Raw genomic sequence first — 27,056 nt, forward strand, 5'->3', positions numbered from 1 at the left:
CGCACCGTAGATGAATTAAATATTGGACTATTTGAACTACTACTACTTTGCTTTTACGCGCGCGGATTCATTATCATATTGTGATTGCTCTCCCGCGCTCTGCTCTGAATATAAAAACACATTAGTAGAGGTATTTCTATATACACTTGGATACAAACTAGCCTACTATTCTTCATTAATTGTCGTGTACAACCTTTTAAAAGTCGTGCGTAAAACCGTGCGTCAGGAGCGTCCTCTCCAAATAGATTCAACCTGATATTCCTCGCCTTAATCTCAAACCAGGCTACTAATATCATATTTCATACACGCCTCTAGACATGCCCGCTGTCGTTATGTTTAATGTATAAAGGCACCATGATAAATATGCATGTATTCAATTAGGGGTATTACGCACGCCTCATTTGCATAAGGATTTAGGAGCTTAACATCATATTTGTGCTATAAAACTTCACAATAGCCTAAACGCTATGTCAAGGGAGGGGAATCACAGGTGTGCGGATAAGAAGAAGAAAAAAAAAAGACAATTATCAATGGAAAAATAAAGAATAAATATTGAAATTGAATGCGCATAATTTGAAGTTAAAATGTTTCTTATTCCAGGTGTGATTATGGAAATAAATTGCGAGGCGTAAAATAACATAAGCAATCGCAGGGTCGTTTGGGAACACAGGAGTTAGTTCATAATAGAAAAATAAATAAAATAAAAGGTCTTGCGTGTCATTTGCTCCTTTACAAGAAAAAAAAAGGCGTCTTGTAATGACGACTCCAAACCCCTCCTCTCTGTGTCCTCCACCGATACGTGCGACTGCCCCCCCAACCCCATACTCCAATTAAGGGCATAGAGCTAATTAGACTGAACCGATCCGGGATCAGATTATGTACTGTAGAAAAATACAATAGAAGGTTGTGCTTTTCAGTCAATGTGTTGGAGAAAGCAATAAAATAAAATGCGTAATGGATACATGTTTAACGTCATTTCACCTACACTGAAAATATATAAATGGAATATATATTCTTGTCATATAGTACTTCTAAAAATATGTTAATATACAGTATTTATTGATATATTGAATAAATAATTGCAGGTGGTATATAAGAATTATTGGACATAATTTTAAGAAAAACTACAGGCGGTGAACGTGTGTGAATTACAGTCCCAATGCTTTAAAATAAAAACTTAATTCAAATATAAAAAATATGATGAGTTCATATAAAAATATTAATTAGGCTACAACTATAGAATATAAATACTTAAAAATAGATTTATGTAAATTATATAGCATGCTTCGGTCAGAAATGCTGTAGCCATGGACACAAGAAACCACGGGGGAGAAGACACATTTTGGAGAAAGACTTAACCTCAAAATGTTACAATGAGCGCGCACTAAAAGAGGATTAAAATCACAGAAAGTCATTAATAATAGATGCATTTTGTGAATTAGAATCATAGAAGTTGCATACACAAGCAACTCAGCAACAAAAACGACTAGAACAATGATAAAATAAAGTGAATACAATGAAGGCTTCTAAAAGTATTAATTGGCACGCTTTATGTGAGAAGTGTTCAGATGCTTGTGGAAACATAATAGACTGTTAGATATTTTAATACACATACGCAGGTGTCACAGGCGCATTGCATTCGTTTTCTGTACGATTTAAATGCGCGTAAGGTTTTAAAAATGATTTCTGCCTTCTTGGAACCATAACAACAATCAAAACAGTCGACTCTCAGCGCTTTCTTCCTGTTTGCTGCACTTGCTGCCACTTGTTCCGCTGTGCGCAGAGCGGTGGGTGCCATGGAGCGGTGCCTCGGGGGGAAAAGTCCCAGCAGACCCCCTCCTGAGTGTGATCCAGCCCCGAACAAGAAAAGCCCTTTCGCTCCTAGACAGTCGCTCCTTCGCAAACGCCTGCTTCTTATTTCCAGTGAGCGACAGCTGAAGTAGTATATAGGCGCACAATTTGACTGAGCAGCCAATGAACGCGGATGGTACGTGGTGACGCAACAGGGCCCCGTTGATAAGGAGCAGGGGAGTCCAAGCGGGACCTGAGAAGGAGGATCGTGGGTTTTGGGGGGCCAGCGTTAGTCTCGCCTATCATCAGCTGAACGTGGAGCCAACTCCTCCTCTATAGCGTTACGCACAGCCCCTGATCGAGACCCACTAGTCACCAAACACACTGCTGAGGACCAGGGATTGTAAAAGTGTTTTGTAAAGAAAATCAGCTCTAAACTTGGACTTAATCTGGAGAAAAAGAAAAAGAAGACGTTCCTTTTTTTCTTTTTTGGACATGTATTTTTTCTTCTGCTTGTGATGCTCTCGATCTAATCTGCTGCCCGGCTCTGGCACTGCCACTTGCACTGACTGTTCTGCGCGAAAAGGGACATCATTTCGTGCCAATGCCTCGCAGACTGCCGACATTCTGAAATATTAGTCCCGGCTGGAGGAGGAGGAGAAGGAGAGGGGGAAGAGGCTGCGGGGCTTCCACAGTTGGTACGTTCATTTAAAGCAGCACAGAGAGGCTAGAAATATTAGACAAATACATTGCGATCGGCTGGAACGAAATCATTGGCTTGTTAATGAATTAGTGATAGCTTGTGAGGAATGAGAGGTGCACAGATTCGGATGACGGTTTCCATTGGCAGATGAGACGTAGTGTGGAGAACACGTGTCCAGTTTGTGTCTCCTAGTTTCCCCGGTTCGGATCGCACTGTCACAGCAGCATAAGAAAAGGCTTTTTACGCACTGCTTTCTTTTGGAGTGGCGTGCTGCTTCTGATGGACATCTTGGCTTGCAGATCCGAAGAGAACATCTACAACATCATCCCCTCCGCGGCAACCATGCTCTTCCACGGCCTCCCCGGAGGCGACGTGCACGGCGTGGTGGAGGAGATGGAACGGCGAGGCAAGAGCGAGTCCACGGCCATCAGCTCAGCCATCGACATGGGCGAGTCCGAGACGGTAGGACGCTGCGCAGAGCCGTGCCACGAGCTCGCTTCACTCACACGGAAATGAGCTGTTCAGGTTTAGCTTTGAGAAACTTCCAAGGCCCACGTAGTTTGTCTTTAAACTGTAGTTCTAGTCAAAGTCGCTGAAATGAAAAGCGTGCAAGCGTTTCTTCAAATGTGTTGGCTATTTCTTTAAGTTTTATGTGATTTAGCCTTTAAAAATAAAAACGGCAACTACTTTTTACACTTGAATTTATATTAATTAACAGCCAGAAAATAATAACACCCAATGGCACCAGCATAATATTTATTTTAAATTTAAAGACGTTGTATATTTCTGAAATAAATAAACACTAGTGCTACTCGGTGAGAAAAATAAAATATTTAGTTTTACAGTAATACTATCTTACTTTTAATAATAATAATAATAAATAGTCTCTAAATTTCAAGGATATTCTTAGTTTAAAATGTGTTGTTATATTGTCATAAAAAAAATCTACAATATAAATGTATTTTATGTTTATTAAGCTCGTTTAAAATTCTTCTACTTTATCCACTATTATCTACTACTACACTATTGTACAATTATAAGGTGATACTCATGGGGAACTATAGAATTTTTAGCATAACATTATGGTTCAAAACACGCGATTTTTTTTTTTCAATATTGTTTTTATTAGCGTGGTGTTTGCAAAATGTTCATAAATGTGTGTTCGCGCGCTGATATTTCACAGCATAAATGACACTTTTATTGTTTGGTTAAATGTGCACCTGAAACATGATTAAAGTCGTGTTTTGGAGACTGAGATTAGGGACTGAGGCTTTATTGATAAACAGGCAGGATAATAGGTAATAATAGGCCCTTTGTCCCTGTAGCATTTGATTGCACACCCTACCAGGCGTGTTATTGTCATTACGCACACATTTTCATGCTTGTCACTGACCGTGTGTCCTCGTGCCCTGTGTCCAGACCATGCCGTGCCTAAGCAGCGAGCGCGTGGCCCTGTGCGCGGGCTGCGGCCGGAAGATCGCGGACCGTTACTACCTTCTGGCCGTGGACAAACAGTGGCACATGCGCTGCCTCAAGTGCTGCGAGTGTAAACTCAACCTGGAGTCCGAGCTGACCTGCTTCAGCAAGGACGGCTCCATCTACTGCAAAGAGGACTACTACAGGTATGGGCAGCGACACGTTCGACCTGTGGGCAACTTACAAAAGTAACTGCAGCTGCATGGAAACTTCATCACTGTTTTGAGTTTTGACTTAGGGGCTAATCTCACGACATAATGTGGGTACGTTTTAAATGAATTATTCAGGTTGTATTTCTGAAAAGATGGTGCATCACTTTTGTTGACATTGTATGGAGCGCTTTTTGACAACATGTTTTTGTTGTGTTTTCTTATCCACTGTTTTAACCAACACTATTGTCGCCCTCTTACCTAGTAAACGTTTGCACTGATTTTATTTTGATTATGTTTTATTATGTTTCGAGGAGCAGTAGCTCATGCAAATAAAGATTAACCAGTTTCAGGGAGAAGACTCAGTGCCAGCACGGTTGTTAAGCGTTAGCCTGCACATAACAAGCAGCTCGAGTTTTCTCATGGGGAGAGAGAGAGAGCAGTCCCTCGACACAAAGGCAATGAGTGGAGCATTGGAAAATCAGAGGACGATGTGTTATTTTTCATATTGACCAAATATAGATATTATTTTGTTTTATTTCCAGAGAGACGATTTCAGGGGCATTTAAAGCTCGAAAGCAGCTCCGTGTAGTTTTATTTTCAAAGTGACAGGCATACCGGAGGAGGAATGTACCCAAAAAATGCAGAAAACTGTATTAAAAATGACAGAGTATTTCAGTGCGTAATGGAGAGCATTAGAAAATATTAAATAACATAAGAGTCCGTTAACGTTTATAAAATCTTTAAAATAACACAGAAAAAAACATAACTAAAAGACACGAGGTGCAAAAGCTAAAGTGTCTTTCACAACATATTGTCGCCATTTTGGTGCTGAATTGCTGAGTTGTTAAATTGCGTCAGTGTGTTTAACTTTTGCGCACAAACTTTTAGCAGCACTTTTCAAACTTAACTCGAGTGTGCAGTCGTGTTCATTGTTCTGTGCCTTTTGTGTCCCGCACTGACCCGTGTGCAGCCGCTGATGCCGTGTCTGTGTTGTCCGCAGAAGATTTTCGGTGCAGAGGTGCGCCCGGTGCCACCTGGGCATCTCAGCGTCCGAGATGGTGATGCGCGCGCGGGACCTGGTCTACCACCTCAACTGCTTCACGTGCACCACGTGCAGCAAGATGCTGACCACCGGGGACCACTTTGGCATGAAGGACAGCCTGGTGTACTGCCGCCTGCACTTTGAGACTCTCATCCAGGGAGAATATCACTCTCACTTTAACCACGCGGACGTGGTGGGGCACAAAGGCCTAGGCCCGGCCAACACGCTCGGACTATCCTACTTCAACGGCGTGGGCACGGTGCAGAAAGGCCGGCCACGAAAGAGGAAAAGTCCCGGGCCTGGAGCAGAGCTGGCGGCTTACAACGCAGGTAAGAGCAGTGCATAATGCGGAACACACCAAGTGTGCTTTATGGTGCGTGTTTGTGCGTCACATAAACAATGAGGAAGAAGGAACAGACCTGGAACGTGCTCTGGTTTTCTATTAAAATGTATGTCACTGGGCCTATACTCGTCCACACCACAGAAGCTAAAATGACATTAAAACACGTAAAACAATGTGCAGCTAATAACAACAGAACCCTGAGTTATGCAGAGAGCGCACGAGCTGATTAGAGCTGACAGATTAACTGAACATTCCTATAGGGCTTATGTGTCTGTTCCAACTCTCATAATAGCTTTATCACAACTCTGACGCGTTCTTAGCAGTGTTTCAAATCCCAACTGATTCAATATTACACCCTATAACAAAGATAATATTATAAATAGCTCCACTTTGGTAAACTTTGGTGCGTCTGTAAAGAGAAACGGTTTGAGCGTGCATTCTCTTCCTCTTGTGTTTGTGCGTTATTAAAAACATGTTGTTTTCATCCGAGCTTGGAGTTCCTTGTTGAAAAATGGGGCCAAAACATTGTGCATGAATAAGCTTGAACAGAACAGCTTCCTGCTCGAGTGCCGAGGCTAAACCAAAGTTGAACTCATTCTCAGGCTATCGCTGCCGGGTCAGGCCTCACTCCCTCTTAACGATTCTGTTTAGTTTGGTACAAAAAGATTCAAATAGTGCACGGATATCTGTCAGTTTTAAGACACGATTATAGTCACGTTCCAGTCTAACCAGAAAAGAGAGAAGACGTTTTTTTTTTTTTTTTTTTTTTTCGTTCTTGTCCTCTTAAAGGGATAAAAAGCTAAAGTTTTTTGATGTTCCGGCTTTCGCTTTCACCCCTTTCCAGTTGTCAGGCCGCATAGACGTCTACAGACCCCAAAACCCTCCTCCTCCTCCTCCTCACCCTCCTCCTCCTCAACCTCCTCACCCTCCTCTTCCTCACCCCCACCACCACACACATACACTCGCTGCTGGAGCCCCCTTTTGCACTGGGACAGGGCCAGAGCGGGTGTGCGTACCAGCCAACCAGATCAATCTGATTTGATGAGTTATTCACTGGAAGAGGGAGCAGGGAATACAATCACTTTCTTTCACTAAATGCTGGCTCTGGAATTTGATTTTTCTAAAGCTTTGGCCTCAAGTTGCTTAACAATATTTCTTCATTTCACACTAAAGACGCTTACAGTTTTGTCTTCAGTTGTTCCTCGAGATTTGACACTGAATGTACTGACTTGCATTGTCTTTTCTCTTATTATAATACTTGTAAAAATGCAAATTTGGAAGCTGCTTAGGTATTAAAAAGACCTCACAGCTAATAAATATATAAGATAGTTACTTGTGGCTTGCAGTTTATATGAAAGATCAAATTCTGTTTTGTTTTAAAGTATTTTCCAAACACAGGGACATGAAGATTTACCTTTAAAGCAGCACCTAAACTTTCTAGTCTTAAAAAGATTATGAAGGGAAGAGGAGCTCGTATCTGATTGTTAACTTGATTTATTAAAGGATTATCGCAAAATTATGAACGTGAAATTAGAATTTTCAAGCCAGTTCTCATTAAAAGTCAGTGTACCGAAATACTAAATAAGATCCAAAATCATTTCTGTTTTTTGTTTTTTTTTTTTGGATCTGAAATGTTTAAAAATTGAGCCTGGACCTTCTCAGATTCCCAAATATGGTCATAGAATGTTTTTATTGTTTATATGAAAACATTACAAGATTAAAAACACGTATTATTGTTTACATTTGTGTGTGTAAACTAAAAACTAGGTTGTAAATTTAAGTTGCTTTCTTGACTTGCAGTGTTTCCAAACAGTTTGAATTCCACCTGCTGTGACGCAAGAAACCCCAAACGCTTCTATAAACAATTCACAAGTTAAAAAAGAAAAAAAAATCTGTCTACAAATTATCTCAAATTAAACCTGCTTTCACAAATTTACACACCCAAATTAAACTGATTAGACCCTTGCGAGACTCCTTTTGTTTTTAAAAGCCAAGAAAACCTCTTTGTTGTCATTGTGGCCCTGGAGGAGCGAGACGAGCACAAGCTGCAGCGCGCCCTCTTCTGTCAGCACCGGGAACTGCCAGCACCTGCACAGAATGATCAGACCAGACCATATGCGCGCTGCTTAAAACGTGGCATTGGAAAAGAAAACAAAAAAACAAAAAAATAGACATAAATAGAAACATTAAAACCGCGCGTAAAAACGGAGCGAGCCATGGAACGGTCTCGAGGATTAAAACGTTCTAACATATGCCGGGTCCAGTTAGCAGCATTTGTTTCGGTCTAATTAAGATAAGTGTTATTCTGGTGCTTTCCACTCTCTTCAGATTCAGAATTAGCCGAGCTCGCGTTCAGAAATCGAACTGTGAGGCGGGCAGCAACACTTCCGCCCGTGCCAAGAAATCCGCAGACTGCACGGGACCAATACGAGGCAGCGCGCAATGCTCAGGCTTTCCTCGGTGTGTGGAGTGTAAAATTATATGTGGGAATTGGATATAAGGAGTACAGGAATATATACATGGTGTAGCAAAACGGGGAGAGGGCATACTTTGCATATTATGGTAAAAGATTACGATTGGAAGCGTTGTTTTTAAAAGTGAAACTAAAAAAGTCGTTTATTTGCTTGATTGAAAAACTTCTGCATGTTTTTTTTTTTTTTTTTTTTTTTTTTGTGAAGTCAAGAAAAGTTGGTAGGCTTTGGCAGTGTCGACACTGTTCTTGAAAGGCCTGTAATTGTAATGACAATTTTTTAGACAATGTTATGGCATTTTATCAGAAATTTGTGATGCAATTTGCTTGTAAATGTCACGGTTGAGGTTCAAGTGTTGCACAAAAAGTGAGCAGACGGTAAAATTGGCTATAAAAGTTCAGAATTATCACTTTACGTTGTTATTTGAAAGATTATGCTGCGAATATGTTTTAAATCGACTCCTTTTACGTGTATTTAAAAAAATATTTTGATCAAATTTTGCATATTTCCAAATCAACTATTGCGATATTAGACCTATCTGTTTCCTAAATATCTAGAAGTAGAAGTAACCACAAGAAAAGTACATCAACTAACGTGCCGTGTATAAATATATGAAGTATTATTTTGTGTTTACATTGTGTTTTCCTTTTGTCCCAATTTGACAAAAGTACAAGGTTATTTTCAAAACACACTCTTCAATTATCTTGTAAAACTATAATTCAGATGATAATTGTAAAAAAAAGACACAGGAGACTATAAAAGTGTGGTCAAGTAAGAATACTGCAAAAATATGACTCAAGTAGGAGTGAAAAGTCAAGTTAGGCTGGATGATAAAGGAAAAAAATATCAAATCGTGAAATTTCCGCATTTAGAATTGCAAAAAAAGTCACATTCAGGACATGTTTGTACAGATCTAAACCACAGAATCAGTCCATATTCAGGTTATTTTGTTATTTGTGGTGGAAATTACGATAACTTAAACACTAGAGCCTTTGCGATTTGCTAATGCGGCGATTAAAATTATGATCAAGTTCTGGGATTTTATTTGTAAGTGCTTAATGCGAAAATAGGGCCACATAGGGACGAGCGCGCCGGGCCAGAGCAGACAGACCCTGGTATGGTTCACATCTGGACGAGCAGCTGTCAGGTCACTCGCTATATGGAGATCTGGAGTGCATTGATTTTTATTAGTGTACATGACAAGCGGGAAGTAACGGACAAGAGCTGACAATTCTCTCTGTGACACGAAGCATCACGTGTGGACGAGGAGCAGGCTGCTGAGGCCGATCTTTAACTTAAAAAACGATCTGGAGTTGGTGTGTTATCACTGCAGGCCATAAACATGTCTAAATATTAGAATACTTTTGGTGTCTTGAAACTATTTTTTTTATTATTGACATATTTTTTGCTCTGAAAACGATCTGTGTTTTAGATTAGCTGCACCATTGCTTCCAAAAATTCTTAAAATTTTAGAATTCCTTTTGCACATTTATTATTTTTTTTACATGTCTCATCGCATGTTGTGGTTTTATTTTGCTTTAAATGTTGAAAAAATTTGAATCTAAACTTATCTCCTGAAATTTCGACAAAATTTTGACAAAATTTTGAAAAATAAAAGACTTTACTTTAAAAAGACAACCTGACAACAGAATAACATACTAACTCATTAATTAAGCATTAACAAGGCTTTAATTAACCAGTCATTAACACTTGTACTTACAGATATTGATTTACACTTGTGTACTAACTTTAAATCAATTTATCTAAAGCATTTTTTAACTTAAACTTCAACATATTCTTCTCACAAATCTATAATCATAAACTTCAGAATGGGCCTTCAAAGTTTGGAAAAAGCCATAGTGACATTTTGAAGTACTTGTATTCGTAGTAGTACTTTTTTCTTCGAGTATTTTGTCAGCATCGACTATGAAAGTACTAAGCTTACATTTTTTGATTCTCAGTATTTTAAATCTAAAATATATTCTCAGTTTTCATCAAAATAATTAAAAGTTGTGTACAGTCATAACAGAAACACGATATTGTAACTATACTTTCGAATAATTCAGGTTTAGTATCTACTTAGTTACTTCCAACGTCTTATATAAAGAGTCTAAGCCTGAATTATACTTTGAAATCTAAAATATATTCTCAGTTTTGGTCAAAATAGTGAAAAATTGTGTACAGTTATACCGGAAAGACGATATTGTAACTATACTTTCGAATAATTCAGGTTTAGTATCTACTTAGTTACTTCCAACGTCTTATATAAACAGTCTAAACCTGAATTATACTCTGAAATCTAAAATAAATTTTCAGTTTTCGTCAAAACAGTTAAAAATTGTGTACAGTTATACCGGAAACACGATATCGTAACTATACTTTCATCAACCTTGAATACTTTAGGTTTAGTACATACTTATTTACTTCCAACATCTTATATAAACAGTCTAAGCCTGAATTATACATTGAAATCTAAAATATATTCTCAGTTTTGGTCAAAATAGTTAAAAGTTGTGTACAATTAAACCAGAAACACGATATCGTAACTATACTTTCGAATAATTCAGTTTTAGTATCTACTTAGTTACTTCCTACGTCTTATATAAATAGTCTAAGGCTGAATTATACTTTGCACGTACTTCATCGAGACTAATCAAGATGAACCGTGAGCTAACCCCCTGACAAAAACTCATAAACCCGCCACCGTACCCGACCTCGCGTGACAGAACTCCCACCATTTCGTCTAATCCCGCACGGTATATTTCACCGGCCTGTCTCTCCCTGTGTCTTTAGCCCTGAGTTGTAACGAAAACGACGGAGAATCCATGGACCGGGACTCCCAGTACAGCTCCAGCCAGAAGACCAAACGCATGCGCACCTCCTTTAAGCACCACCAGCTCCGCACCATGAAATCCTACTTCGCCATCAACCATAACCCAGACGCTAAAGACCTCAAGCAACTGGCGCAGAAGACGGGCCTCACCAAGAGAGTCCTGCAGGTACGCGCATATGGATTTTACGTACGCTCTTATTAGAGTAACGGGTAAAAAGAAGTGGGTGTGGGTGGTGTGCAGCAGAAAGCAAAGTGTTACAAAACAGTACCCAAGTAGACAAGTAGAAAAGTACTCAGCGTTTAATCAAGTGAGTTGCCTAAATTATGTAACCGTTATGATTCAGATTGTATAGTATTTGTAGTATTTATTGCAGTTTTTTGGTCATAATGTGGAGACAGTATTTGAATTTACTTTTAAATATTTATGCAGAGGTTGGTAGAGTTACAAGTACTTTAATCAAGTAGTGGTTATGTGGATTGTGCAGACAGTATGTGTGGTAGTGTGTGTGAAGTATAATAAAAAGTATTCTCATGAAATAGTATGCAAGTAGAAGAAGAAACGTACTTCATTAAGTGAGGTTTGTGTATTTGGTCAAAGTAGCTGGATACAGTACTTGATATTTTTAGTACTTTTGCTAAGGTTGATAGAGTAGTGAAAGTTTGAATATACTGTATGTAGTATTGTTAGTACTGTAAGAAGTAGTAGTAAAGACATATTTCTAAACAAAATTGATAATTAAATGTTTAAAATAAAGTGTTCTTACAAAACAGTATGCAAGTAGTAGAGTTACAAGTACTTTAATCAAGTAGTGGTTATGTGGATTGTGCAGACAGTATGTGCGGTAGTGTGTGTGAAGTATAATAAAAAGTATTCTCATGAAATAGTATGCAAGTAGAAGTAGAAAAGTACTTCATTAAGTGAGGTTCTTGTATTTGGTCAAAGAGGCTGGATAGAGTATTTGATACTTTTAGTACTTGTATCATGGTTGGTAGAGTAGTGAAAATTTTTTAATATACTGTATGTAGTATTGTTAGTACTGTAAGAAGTAGTAGTAAAGACAATGTATGTAAATAAAATGTGAATTTCATGTCAAATCTGAAAAAAGAAAAGTATTCTTAAAAATAGTATGCAAGTAGAAGCAGAAAAGTACTTCATTAAGTGAGTTTTTTGTATTTGGTCAAAGTGGTGGGATACAGTATTTGATACTTTTAGTACTTGTGCCATGATTGGTAGAATAGTGAAAAACTGTAAGTACTGTAAGAAGTAGTAGTAAAGACATATTTCTAAACAAAATTAATAATTAAATGTTTAAAATAAAGTGTTCTTACAAAATAGTATGCAAGTAAAAGTAGAAAAGTATTTCATTAAGTGAGGTTTATGTATTTGGTCAAAGTAGGCTGGATAGAGTATTTGATATTTTTAGTACTTGTGCTAAGCTTGGTAGAGTAGTGAAAATACTGTAATATACTGTATGTAGTATTGTTAGTACTGTAAGAAGTAGTTGTAGTAAGACAATGTATGTAAATAAAATGTAGTGATTTTCATGTCAAATCTAGAGAAAGAAAAGTATTCTTACAAAACAGTATGCAAGTAGAAGCAGAAAAGTACTTCATTATGTGAAGTTTATGTATTTGGTCAATGTCGGCTGGATAGAGTATTTGATATTTTTAGTACTTGTGCTAAGGTTGGTAGAGTAGTGAAAATACTGTAATATACTGTATGTAGTATTGTTAGTACTGTAAGAAGTAGAAGTAAAAACATTTATTTAAAAAATCCATATAGTACAGTGAGCAAATCAATATAGGAAACTGATTTATAAAAAAATAAACAAGGTATTGCAACATCAAGTTTCCAAAAAAAGATTGTAACTTTTTCAAAATCAGTAATGTTTTTATGCATTTTGTGAGCGTCCAAAAACTTGAGACTAACTTCCGATAAAAAATGTGAAAATGAAAACAAGAAACGTAATTTAATCCTCAAAAGTGACTCAACTACAGCGTGATTCGTCCCTCCCCTCCTCTGATATTTTCTATATGTAAACACTTAGTTGGAGTGCTTTGCCAAGTGGCCAAAGGAATCCACCGGGCGTCCAACCCAAACCTCGCTGTGTCCAAGTGCAGTATACTGTATGAGCTGCAGAGAGCCAAATAAAAGCCTGCTTAACTTTTGGACAACTTTCAGCTCGCAGTAAACATTCTACGATACAGCCTATTTCTTTTTTTCACTTTTTACGTTCTCATTCACGCTCGATTAAATCTATTTTCACGAAAGGGGAGACCTATATTTTCACTTGGGTTTGTGTTTTTGTCAAAGCTGGACCAGAGTTTTTGACCAATCGCGCGCCAAGTTTTCGACCAATCGTACGTCCTCAGCGAAAAGCAGCGATCCAAATCCGAACGGTGGAATTGTCAGTGGTCGAGTCAAAGTCCATAAAGCAGGAATGCAGAGTTTTGAAAGATAGTAGTTCCACTCTGGCTCCTATGTACTAGAATATAAAAAAAAATATGGGAAAAGAGTTAGGAAAAAGTAGCAAGGAATAATTCTGAAGGATTTGAAGTCTTATCCAGTGCTCTAGATTTCTAATCCTATAAAATGACTGCTCACTTTGAAGTTCTATACATATTTGGTGGGTTATATAATAGTTGTGCTTAGGATAAGGGTTGTGTGTATGTAAAGGATAAAATCAGATTGGTACATGAGCTAAAATTGTTAGTAGTGCATTGTTTAAAAATATAAGAAGAAAAAGTACACACAAGATACTGCATTTGGATAAAAACTATGAATGCTTAAACTTCATGGGAAAATATGGGGAAAAAAGTTTGAAACAAGATCTTACGGATGAGAGAATCGATACAAAATATCAATACATCTATACTGACACAGGTATCGAAAAGTATTCTTGTTTGAATATGCCAATACTTCTCCAAAAGTACAGTTTTATATTTGAGTTTTTTGGTAAATGGTGAGTTATTTTAGTTTATCTGCACATTATTTCATTATTGACACTACAGTAAAATGATTTATTGTAAACATTTCAATGCATTTTATTGCACAACTCATTGGTATCGGTATTGGATCGATTGGATAGTATTAATTATCACTAGGTATTGTAGTTATCGAAACAAAATCGCTGGTATCACTACTAGATTTTCAATACAGTCTTTAACCCATGTCCAATTTGGCATTTAAACGTGCATTGTGCAACTTTTTAGTCTGAGAGTCTGCTACCATGGAGATACTATTGCTTTGCCTGTAATGTTCCACAATATGGCATTAAACTTACAATAAAAGATGCATTTTTTCAATTATTGGTGTTTTTATAGCTCAAAAACACCTTTAAAAACATGCTTTTTTACTATGAGCTGGGGCGCTTCTTTACAGACCTGACCTGTAAATAAGAAGAAAAAGTACACACAAGATACTGCATTTGGATAAAAACCATGAATACTTAAACTTCATGGGAATATATAGGGAAAAAAGTGTAGCATTGGTTAAAAAGCGAGACAAGATCTTACTAATGAGAGAATCGATACAAAACATTGATCCATCTATACGGACACAGGTATCGAAAAGTATTCTTATCTTCTTGAATGTCAATACTTCTCCAAAAGTACAATTTTAGTCCATTTTTCATAGTTTATGTTTTACTTTTATGATAAATGGTGAGCTATTTTAGTTTATCTGCACATTATTTAATCTGTAGATCAGTTCAAGTTATGATGGAGCAAAAATATTGAGGCTACGGTAAAATGATTTATCGTAAAAACATATCAATACACAACTCATTGGTATCGGTATTGGATCGATATTGCAACTCTTGCTGTAGTATTACTTATTACTAGGTATTGTAGGTATCGGAACAACATATCTACAAGGTATTTACAAGGTATCTACCAAAAATTGTATAAAAAATAAAAAATAAAAACAGTTTAGAGTCACTCTTTAAAAGCTTCAGTATACAGTCTTTTACCCATGACTAATTTGGCATTTAAACGTGCATTGCGTAACTTTTCAGTTTGGGTGTCTGCTACCATGGAGATATTATTGCTTTGCTTGTAAAGATCCACAATATGATATTAAATGTATAATAAAAGATACATTTATTCAATTATTGGTGTTTTTATAGCTCAAAAACACCTTTAAAAACATGCAAATATTCTTGTCCTCTTGAATATGTCAATACTTCTTCAAAAGTACAATTTTAACCAATTTTTTACTGTTTATACTTTAGTTTTATGTTAAATGGTGAGTTATTTTAGTTTATCTGCACATTATTTAATCTTTAGGTCAGTTCAAGTTGTGATGGAGCAAAGATATTGATGCTACTGTAAAATGATTTATTGTAAAAAAAAATAATAATAATTTCAATGCATTTTAATTCACAACTCATTGGTATCGGTATTGGGTCGATATTGTGACACTTGGTGTAGTTTTACTTATTACTAGGTAGTGTATCTATTGAAACAAAATCACTAGTATCACTACTAGATCTACAAAAAAAATAAAAAATTTAAACAGTTAACAGTCACTCTTAAAAAGCTTCACTTTTACCCATGTCCAATTTAACATTTAAACGTGCACTTTTCAGTTTGGGAGTCTGCTACCATGGAGATACTATTGCTTTGCCTCTAATGTTCCACAATATGGCATTAAACTTATAATAAAAGATGCATTTATTCAATTATTGGTTTGTTTATAACTCAAAAACACTTTAAAAAACATGCAAGTATTCTTGTCTTGTTGAATATGTCAATACTTCTCCAAAAGCACAATTTTAACAAAAATTTTTTTTTATTGTTTATACTTTAGTTTTATGGTAAATGGTGAGTTATTTTAGTTTATTGTAAAAAAATAAAATAAATAAAAAAACATTTCAATGCATTTTAATTCACAACTCATTGGTATCAGTATTGGATCAATATTGTGAGACTTGCTGTAGTATTACTTATTAGATATCAAACCAAAATCACTAGTATCACTACTAGATTTACAAAAAATTTAATTAAAAACAGTTAAGAGTCACTCTTAAAAAGCTTCACTTTTACCCATGTCTGATTTGACATTTAAACATGCATTGCGTAACTTTTCAGTTTGGGAGTCTGCTACCATGGAGATACTATTGCTTTGCCTGTAAAGTTCCACAACATGGCATTAAACTTATAATAAAAGATGCATTTATTCAATTATTGGTGTTTTTATAGCTCAAGAAAAGCTTTAAAAACATGCTTTTTTATTATGAGTTGGGTCGCCTCTTCACAGATCTGACCTGTAAATTGGCCTGGTGGCGTCTAATGCTTATTTCTACAGAGACTGAAATGTTTTATGAAATATTTACTACATTGGAGGTAAACTAATAACATCTCCATGGAGACAAGTGCCAGAATTGTTCCACAGTGCAGCTTTAAGTATTGGAAGAAATACCTTATCACTTCTTATATAAATGTATGGAAATGACACTGTCAGATTATAGTCTAGCTACAAATGGACGCTGTTAGTCAGTCTGGTTTGGAAACATTGTGAAAAAAACATCAAAACTCTCCAGTGATAGAACGTGAACAGATCGGGTAGTCTAATCTTCATAGGAGACACACAACAGCCCTGTCTGATTCCCACAAAGACAACAGAATTATCTTGGGAACTGGGAAATGAAACCAAGAGCTTGCGAATATGCTTTATTTTTTTATTTTTTTCCGAGCGAGATGAAGGCACAAAATGACGCGCTGGCTTTAATTAACGCTGGGAGAAAACAAAGGCGGCGTTTTGCTTTGATACGCTTCAGTTTCGGTCCCCGTTACTGAAGATTTCACTGCCACTGTATCCCACGGCTCCGTCAACATCATGTCTCTCCGCTAACGCTGCAATTCTCAGACCGCCTACTCTGTCTGTCCAGTTATTAAAAGGACCGCGGATAAGGGGGAGAGATAAGAGTATGGCAGTTTTCAAAAATGTAGTATTTTTTTGGTTGTTTTATGGTGCAGGGAGTGAATGAGTGACAAAAACTGCAATTAGGTTACTTCGAAATACTGTCATTCAAAGTAAGACATCCAAAAAGATTGCTTAAAAATACATACAATTAATTAAAAAAATAGTATTCAGAAGTATTCAGTTGACCAAATGTACACAGTAATTTGCTGTTTTGTACTTTAAAGCTTGAAAGAAGTCAATTTGAAAGCTGATTTTACAATTTTCTTTTATAATGGATTGTGAAAAAAATAATCAAATTTCAGATCATTTCTTCAGAAAAATCTATTCTTGAATATAGTCTAGTCAAGTTATGGTAACTTCAAAATTGCATTACTAAAAAAAAGTATGATGCAATAAATATACTTTTCAAAATGATCCACATGTCACATTGAAATTGGAACTAAACTTAATTTTCAATTAGACTAAACCAGGACCAGAACAAGTTCAAGAAATAGTGAAATTTCAAATAATTTCTCAACAATTTCTCCACAAAAATCTATTCTAGAAAATACTCTAGCCAAATTATGGTAACTTCAAAATTGCAGTACTCAACTAAAAAGTATGATGCAATAAACTTACTTTTCAAAATGATCCACACGTCACATCGAAATTGGAACTAAACTTGATCTTCCACTAGACTAAACTGGACTCAAACCAGTACCAAACCAGTGGGTCCAGGAATCCCTCAGGAGTCCATATGATACATGACCCATGACTCACGATACGATATTATCACGATATGGCGATACTCGATATATACTGGACATGATAACTCTGATGTAATGCTGCTTTTTAAGAACCAAGCACATTTAGCAACAATATTTCTTTCTAAAACCACAAGTTTTCTTTTTCCCACTTATTTCTGGGCATTTTTGTTGTTGTAGTGGTTGTTGCTGTTTTGTTTCTTTTATGCGTACATTAATATAAATATGGATAATACTCTGTTCCATAGTAAAAGAATGACATGAAATGACATGATAAAATATGTCAAGTATATAGCATATTATCTCCCACAGCAAGAGCGACAGAATTATAGTCCAATCACACAAACAACTGCCAAAAAATACTCTTGGTAATATATCGATACAGCAGCCCACGAATATAGTATCACGATATATCAGTAATCATATATTTTTGCACACTAGTATCAAGTTTGAATCTGCGATAATGAACTGACATGGATGCCTTTTTTTAGTCGGACCGGTGCCACCTAGTGCCTCCGCTCAGTTTCATTTCTCTCCAGTGATTAGGTCAGGAATCGTAATACACTAGACAGTTTGCGAAAACCCCAGAAGTTGTAGACCGAGCACCGGCCAATCAGAGAAGAGCTGTGAAGCCATGACCTAAAACTCAAGCACCTGTCTGAGTCCCTTTTGCGGAACAGCACAACAGTAAACAAAACGGTCGAGATGGATGTAGACGAAGACAGACATTCTGTGTGGGCAACGATTCCCGAGATCGAGGATTTAAAGAAGGAACAAAGAGAATGTTTGGTGAATTTTATCAAGGGAAAAGACGTTATTGTTCTTCTTCCTAAAGGATTTGGGAAAAGCTTAATATATCAGTTAGTCCCGTTAGTAGCGCGTTACATATGTCACGACCAAATAGCAGCGATTGGTTAAATAAAAAAAGTACCCGTCTACTGTCGAGCGAACAAATCCTAATGCTGCGAGGTCAGACGGTTTCCACAAAGTGAAATCGAGTGATGAATCACGCAAACCTTTTTTGGACATTTTGACATGACTGGACTTGACTTATTATAAACATTTGTATTGTTGAGTTGTGTTTTGTGTGTAGAGAGAGTTGTTTTGGGGGGTTTTTTTTGTCCATTTTTGCTTTCCTTCATCAGTATCATTTAAAATAAAAATAAAAAAAGGAAAAAGTTTGAATCTGCTGAGAAGCACAATATGTTCACCAAGTTACTTCTCCATATATAGTTGCCATCACCTCTACGTTGCCTCTACCTTCTGCATCTTCAAGCTCTCCATATCTCCATGCACGTCCGAGATAAGAAACCCCATTATAACCAGGAGGCCACCGCTTTGTAAACCAAAACATAAAAGCTATTCTCTACCTCTCAGAAGCTACCGGTGGCGTTCTCTGCTTTAGAAAGTGACTCTGGTCCGCGGCAGAAGGCAGCTTTGTGTATTTAAGTGGCCTTTTATTCTTTTTTTTTTTTTTACTCCGCACATACGGACACACAGAGACACTGGCTGCTGCTCGCGAGTGTGCTCAGTCCAAACTAATAGGAGCGTATACGGATAGGAGGCAATAGGTGGCGTCTATAAGGGTTCTTTGAAGATTGTGGACTAGAAAGTTGGTTTGTTGAAAAGTACAGTAAGATACGGTCCAAGAAACTAGTATTGAAACTAAATACTGATTTCAAAAGCGGTGATTCTAAAAAAGTCACATTCAAAGGACAGAAATGAGCCTTACCTGAATAGCTTTCAATGAGTTTGAAATTTTAGTATTGTGACAACGCTAATGCTGATAAGAGATAGTGTAGATTTGTTGTAAATGTAATATCGAAACCATGAGTCAGGGCAATGAAATGAATCACATTTTAATCAAGATAAAGTTTCAGTTAAGACAAAATTTAAAGAAATAGAAAATTATGATAGAACAGTACAAGGAAAAATGTGTTTTGGTTTTTTGTCATAGAAATGCAATTTTTGTCTGGTCATCTTCATGTTTTAAGCAATCTGTAGGAGCTGGACAGGAGTAACACAAAACATAAAAGTGAAACTAAAAGTGAAACTAAACCTGGGATAAAACCTGGACTAAACTAGGATTAGAACTGGACTAAACCAAGTCATCAAATGTGAATAAAATCTGTATTAGACAACTGGCCAAGTGAAACATTAGTTACACAATTTTAACATATCGAATGCAGTAAGTCGACTGACAAAGATTCTAACTTAGACCTTATAGCGGGCTAACCACTCTGCTACTCTGAACCCCTTTCTTTAGTTTCTCTATTACCAGTCTCCAGATATTCCAGGTATTGTTTTTACACATTATACACAAGTACAGTGTTGGGAAGGTTACTTTTAAAATGTATTCCCCTACAGATTACAGATTACATATCCCAAAAATGTAGTTTGTAACGGAATCCATGAAATTGCTTAAAGTGAGTAACATAATCTGAATACTTTGGATTACTTGATATTGTCATGCTTTTTAAAGATGTGAACAGGCACGTGTTTGCTGTAGAGAAGCAAAGATGAAGATGTTTATCTGATAAAAGATGACAAAAAAGAGAAGAAAAAAAAAAAAAAAAGACCAGTCTTTCCTAACCCAGATTAAAAAATATAATTTATAGAGAAATAATTTGTATATGAGGTCACTGTTGCTTTAAATTATGTCCACCCTACTGTGAGGTGTCATATTGTTTAGTCCTGGTTTAGACCTAGTTTAGCCCAAAATGTGAAAACAGGGAAAATACCGCCATGTAATCCATTTATTTCAACAAAGTAACTGTAATCCAATTACCACTCATGGAAACAATAACTGTAACTGAATACAGTTACTCATACATTGTACTCTGATTACGTAACGCCGGTACATGTAATCCGTTACTCCCCAACACTGACTACGTATTTGGTGACTGACAGCTACTTGAGGGTGGGGATCTGCTTGTCTCCTTGGAGATGCCATTGCCTTGCCTTGAATGTTCCACAGTATGGCATTAAAGTGTAGCTTGATTCATCAGCTGGTTTCACTTTGTGGAAACCGTCTGACCTCGCAGCATTAGGATTCATTTGTTCGACGGTAGACGGGTACATTTTTTATTTAATCAATCACTGCTATTTGGTCGTGACGTATGTAATGCGGCAAATCCTGTAGGAAGAAGGGCAATAACATCTTTCCCCTTGATACAATTCACCAAACATTCTCTTTGTTGGGGCTTTAAATCCTCGATCTCGGACAGAATGTATGTCTTCGTCTACATCCACCTCGACCGCTTTGTTTACTGTTGCGCTGTACCACAAAAGGGACCCAAAAGGCACTTGAGTTTGACGTCATGGCTTCATAGCTCTTCCCTGATTGGCCGGTGAACAGTCTACAACTTCCAGGGTTCTCGCAAACCTTTTATTGTATTCAGATTCCTGAACCTAGTCGCTGGAGAGAAGCAACTTGGTAGTAGCTAATTAAACTAACCCTCAATCAGAAAAGTTACATTGTGCTCCTTTATGGTATTTTAGGGTACTTTATCATTAAAAAGAACCAAAGTTTGTGGATATAAAAGATGACAAGATGACTGTAAATTTTAGTAGTGTTAATTCATTATTTTGTTGACCATTCAAAGTTCAAAATACAAAGAATAACATTACACTTTACAACATTAGAGCTTCATATTTTGTGTTTATATCCAGTTCTTAGCCCTTCGTTAACATTCGGTTTATTATCTATCTGGCTATCCAGCTTGTGTAGTGTTGGCTCGTGGGCTGTGTCTGAATGAACACTGCTCTTCCTGGACTCATAACTGACAACAATAATAGTTTTGAAAGAAGACTCCCACTCCACTCTCACGTATTATTTTACTGTCAGAGCGCAATGATAAAAAATGGTCATGCAAACTAGTCATTTTAACAGGAAGTATCTTGGGAGACCGTTTTTCATTTTGTTGGAGACTCACCACACTGTTTATAATGAATCATTCAACTCCAAATGAGTTTCTCACATAGTAACAAATCTCAAACAGTGGTACATTTCATTTACACTAGGAGGATTTTTTATTTTTTTTACCTTATACTATACTACCATTATTACTACAAAGACGACTACTACTACTGCTACTACTACTGAATGAATTTTTGGGTTTATACGACATGTTCACCATTATATTAAAATATGTCTCTCATCATAAATACATTACACAAAATCCTACAGTCAGTATTACTATGACTACTACTACTTTTACTACTACTACTACTACTACTACTACTACTGCTACTGTTATGGCTGCTACTACTACCATTACTACTTTTACTACTACTATTATTACTACTACTACTGCTACTGTTATGGCTGCTACTACTACTACTACTAATACTACTACTTTTACTACTACTACTACTACTACTACTACTGCTACTGTTATGGCTGCTACTGCTACTAATACTACTACTTTTACTACTACTACTACTACTACTACTGCTACTGTTATGGCTGCTACTGCTACTACTACTTTTACTACTTCTGCTACTACTACTACTACTACTACTGCTGCTACTACTACTACTGCTACCACTACTACTATTACTACTACTACTACTGCTACTACTAGTACTACTGCTACTGCTTCTGCTACTGCTGCTGCTGCTACGACAACTACTACTACTGCTACTGCTATTTCTATAGCTGTTACTATTACTACTATTACTACTGCTACTACTACTAATGCTACTGCTACTGCTGCTTCTGCTACTACTACTACTACTGCTACTGCTACTGCTATAGCTGTTACTACTACTACTACTACTACTATTCACACTACTACTACTACTACTACTACTTCTCTACTTGTACTACACACATAAAATCTACTACTACTACTACTATGGTGGCTACTACTATTACTACTACTACTTCTGCTACTACCACTACTTCTACTACTATTACTACTTCTCTTGCTTCTACTACACACATTAAATCTACTACAACTACTACTACTACTACTACTACTACTACTACTACTACTATTACTACTATTACTACTACTTTTTCTTTGTTTTTATGACAGTTCTCAATGTAATCTTTTGGTTTCTGTAATACTGACAATGTATGTTTTATATTTTTGTGTTTTGATATATTTACACTTTTTTTTTTAAAACAAAATACACGCTCGAAGTATTAGGAAGTATTTTCATTTTAGGTGTTGGAAATGCAAACTTGTTGAATTACAATCATTTACCGTTCCACTCTTGTTTCTTCCAGGTGTGGTTCCAGAATGCCCGGGCCAAGTTCCGGCGAAACCTGCTACGCCAGGAGAGCACCGGCGTGGACAAGGCGTCGGACGGGTCGACGCTGCCGGGCGGGACCCCCTCCGGCCCCGCCTCCGAAATCTCCAACGCCTCCATGAGCCCCTCCAGCACCCCCACCACCCTCACGGACTTAACCAACCCCACCATGCCCACGGTCACCTCTGTGCTCAGCTCTGTGCCGGGCGGGCTGGACGTTCACGAGTGCCGGAGCCCCTCACAGACCACTCTGACCAGCCTCTTCTGATGGAACTCCCCCCGACCCCTCCCCTACACTGCAAAAACAAATGGATAGGCAAGTTAAAATGGCTTAAATTAAGAACATTTGACTTGATTTGAGCAGATTCAGCTTGACAAGTAAATTTATCTACCAATGGAATAAGCATGTTTTTTTTCATTCAAGCAATTCAAGATTTTTTGTTTTAAGTGCAAAGTGTAGCAAGATGTATTTTCATATTTTAAATCCAAAAAGTCTCGTTCCATTGGTAGATCATTTTACTTGTCAACTGAAATCTACTCACATCATGATAAAACCTTCTGAATTCAAGTCATCTTAACTTAAAGATTACATTTTTTTGCAGTGTTTTTCTCCCGTTCCAAAAATGGCCTCTCCCGTCTCCCTATAGGGCACTTAAGTGATGACGTCAAGGCTTCTGGGTCCAGCACATTTACAGCACCATAGACTAATATAACATTTTAACTGATTTAATCCTTCAGTAATATTCATATTTTAATATTTTTGAAAATATAAATCATTTCATATTATTTAAAATGTATAATTTGGTGCGTTACCAGTTACGTGAACCTGAAGGCACAACGGTATGCACTTATGGTCAACTTTTATTTTTACACATGAATTATTATATTATTTGCACTGTATTTATCAAAACCTAGCCAGGCTCTACAGTGACTAGGTCAGGAATCGGAATGCAAGAGACGGTCCGCAAAAACCCCGGAAGTGCGTGTTCAGGCTCCAGCCAATCAGCGAAGAGCCATACATTCTGTGTTGGCAACGATTCCCGAGATTGAGGATTTAAAGCCGGAACAAAGAGAATGTTTGGTGAATTTTATCAAGGGGAAAGACGTTATTGCCCTTCTTCCTATGGGATTTGGGAAAAGCTTAATATACCAGTTAGCCCACCAAATAGCAGAGACTGGTTAAATAAAAAAACTACCCACCTACCGTTGAGTGAACAAATCTTAATGCTGCGAGGTCAGACGGTTTCCACAAAGTGAAACCGTCTGATGAATCAGGTTAATCAAGACCTGGAATTTCCTGAAAAAAAAAAGCTTTGAGGGAAAAAAATCTTAATATCTTACTACTACTACTACTACTTCTACTACTACGATTATTTTTAAATCGTAGTAGCAGAAGCGGCGCATTACATATGTCACGACCAAATAGTAGCGACTGGTTAAATAAAAACAGAACCTGCTTTCCGTCGAGCGAACGGATCCTAACGCTGTGAGGTCAGACGGTTTCCACAAAGTGAAACCCGCTGATGAATCAGGCTAATCAAGACCTGGAATTTCATGAAAAAAAAAAAAAAGCTTTGAGGGAAAAAAAAAATCTTAATAATCTTAAAAATCTTACTACTACTACAATTATTTTTAAACGTTTGACCCTTGATTTGTTTTGAATTCACCTGAAGATTAAGATGTAAATTACCCCCATAGTTCACAAATTACAGTGTCACTAACATCACAGGATTACATTTTTCTGTTTACTGCACCATGAAATAAAGTAGTAGTGTCTGTAATTACTATTTGATTATCACAAAAACACGTTTAGTTTTCCTGCCATTTCTATATTATGACAGTCCTATTACAATGACGACTACTTACGTTACTTTCTCAGTTATTATGCGTCAGTTAATCAAGCTAGAGTTTTTTTCATCAAATTATATAATACATAATCCATTAATTTTCTTTATTTTGTCTTTTCTTCCTATTCTTTTTTGTCATTTGATGCGACAAGTCGACTTTTAAAAATGTCGTAAAAGTTCAGTCTAAGCAATACTGTCATATATATCATATTTAACAGGATATTGCGTACTTTGGTAGTTTTTACATTTATATTTTGACTGTCACTGTTTGAGAAAAATGTCAAATAATACATTCATTAAAAAAAAAAAATCAATAAACACACTTAAGTCTATGGAGCTGGAGCCGTTTGGACCCGAAGTAGCTGTGATGTCACTTGCGATGTCATATTTAATGGCCCTATAGCCCCGCCCCCTTAATCGTGGATCTAACACTGAGCACTGTTGACTGCTGCGGACTCCGGAGAGACTCTGGAAAACCTCTGGAAAACTTCTGCTTTTCACACAAACATTTGCATAGTGCGGCTCGAGGAACACTGGTCAATATTTTGATGTTGTCTTGTCAAGAACTGAGGAGACTTGATTTACATTTTTTCAATGTTTACAGAAAGTGACTGCAGCCAGAGACAAGAAAAAGAAGAAAGAAAGAAAAAAAACTGCTTAATTTTTTTGGAAATTTGTTTTTTTTTCCAGCACAGTATTTATGTTGTTGTACAAGAGTCACTGTTAGAAGGATTGTAAAAAATTCTCTTTTGAAAACCGAGATTAAACACAGGTTACTAAATCCCACCGGTGTTCTGTGTCTTATAGTTATTTTATTTTGCGTAGATTTTATTTTTTATATTGACACAAAATATCACAAATTCTCAAGACTGTTATATGTTTTTTTCGTTTTTCTTCTTTTTTTTTTTTTTTTTTGTAAATTTGATTCTAGGCTCAAGCTGGTGCTGTGTTTCTTTTATATAATGTATTTATTAGTATTTATTGAAACTCAAAATTCAAATAAATAAAAAATTATAATGAAGTCATCCCTCCTTCACAACTTTAAGATACTGGCCAGGGAAAATCTTCAGGCCTGTTCGAGTTTTGTATTAAAAAACATTTTCACATAAAACTTAGAACACATATTTGTTGATTTCTTACACTCAGTGGAGGCTCCAAACGTAGGTAATGATGATGTTAGAGTTTCACCAGGGTTGGTTGGTGTTGTAGTTGAGAAACATGTTGTGAATGGGAGTGATGCAGGCCCACACTGCTCTAAATATACTTGTGTACACTCCTCTGCCTTCATCGAGGATCACCGAGTTTCAAAAGAACTGTTAAAGACCTACTTAAAAATGTCAAGTTTAGTTTAAATCATAATTCTATCTCTTTATCTTTTAGTTTGTTTTGTTGGCTTTACTCAAAATACTTAAGTACTACTTTATAATAACTACACATTTATTAGTCTTAGTAGAGAATTTTATTGAACCTATTCTGACTTAAAGGGTTCATGTTAGGAGCTAGGGTTAGGGGGATTAGGAGTTAAGCTTGAATCGTTTTTACAGGTGCACTATGTAACTTTTTGGGTGGGGCAGAGGCAGCGCTGCCGTTAGGCAAAAGTAGTAGGGCTTCTGAACTTGGAGGGGCCCAACCAATTACCCTCAGTGCTACTAATGGCCGACATTGTTAGGCAAGTTACTTTAAAACTGTAATGAGTTATTTATAACTTGTTACTGTCATTTCAAAGTAATTCGATACATTACAATATTACTGCATTTAAAATGTAAGACATTACATGACTATTGCATTACTTCTAAGTTACTCTTGCCACAATAACTGTGAAGATGCTGAACTTTAGCGCCATATATGGACTGAACCAGAACTGAACCAGGACTTAACCAGAACTGACCCAGATCTAAACCAGGTCTAGACTAGTGTGACCATATTTGCGTTTGTCAAAACCAGGACACCGTAGGGGGGGTGGGAGGTGACGTTGCGCTACTCTCACCTGGCAAAACTTTTGAATGTTTTTCGCATCTCCAGCATTTCACCACTGCTGATATCACAGTGATTTTAGCAAATGTATGAAAAAAAAAAACACTACTTCAATCCAGGTTAAAAAAAAGTATTGTAACGTGCGTTACTGACATTTGTACTGAAAAAAATATTAAAATTTTTTCCCTGTAATGCTGCATTACTGCATTACAGCAAAAAGCAATGCATTACAATAATTTGTTACTTTTATACTCCCAACACTGATGGCTGAGGCCTCAGAGCAATTTGATTTCTCTCAATATGACTTTAAATGAGAGTAGTTTACTTTTAAACACGAAAACACCGTCAAAATAGTATCTGATTGTCAAATCTATTTTAACTGTCAAAGCATCCCACATTAGAATGGACTAGTGAGCTTGACCCTGATTTGAACATAATCATAATCATATGTAATGAATGTGAACAAAAATGTAACTGTACTAGCAAAAAAATAAAA

At 36.8% G+C, this 27,056-nt stretch overlaps 1 protein-coding gene across 2 annotated transcripts; it reads left to right on the forward strand.

Moving 5' to 3' along the window:
* The first annotated feature begins 2,764 nt into the window (after window positions 1-2,764).
* Window positions 2,765-23,007, forward strand: lhx2b (LIM homeobox 2b). Of its 2 annotated transcripts, none has more exons than XM_055161719.1 (5): window positions 2,765-2,956; window positions 3,914-4,116; window positions 5,123-5,493; window positions 10,772-10,977; window positions 22,717-23,007. In XM_055161719.1, exons 1-5 carry the CDS (start codon window positions 2,774-2,776, stop codon window positions 23,005-23,007), a joined length of 1,254 nt encoding a protein of 417 aa, XP_055017694.1. In that variant the 5' UTR covers window positions 2,765-2,773. The 2 variants fall into 2 exon arrangements, with proteins under 2 accessions (XP_055017694.1, XP_055017693.1); XM_055161718.1 differs by having other exon boundaries at window positions 2,774-2,956; window positions 5,123-5,502.
* Window positions 23,008-27,056: the final 4,049 nt, after the last annotated feature.

Source organism: Boleophthalmus pectinirostris, unplaced genomic scaffold (assembly GCF_026225935.1).
Source record: "Boleophthalmus pectinirostris isolate CB_2022bp ecotype Guang Dong unplaced genomic scaffold, ASM2622593v1 HiC_scaffold_4, whole genome shotgun sequence".
Taxonomy (NCBI): Eukaryota; Metazoa; Chordata; class Actinopteri; order Gobiiformes; family Gobiidae; genus Boleophthalmus; species Boleophthalmus pectinirostris.

Excerpts from the sequence above, each read along its gene's own strand:
- lhx2b (XM_055161718.1), top strand. The coding sequence starts at position 2,774 with ATGGACATCTTGGCTTGCAGATCCGAAGAGAACATCTACAACATCATC. Across the intron at positions 2,957-3,913 it reads ACATGGGCGAGTCCGAGACG|ACCATGCCGTGCCTAAGCAG; the intron begins GTAGGACGCTGC and ends CCCTGTGTCCAG. Across the intron at positions 5,503-10,771 it reads TTACAACGCAGGTAAGAGCA|CCCTGAGTTGTAACGAAAAC; the intron begins GTGCATAATGCG and ends CTGTGTCTTTAG.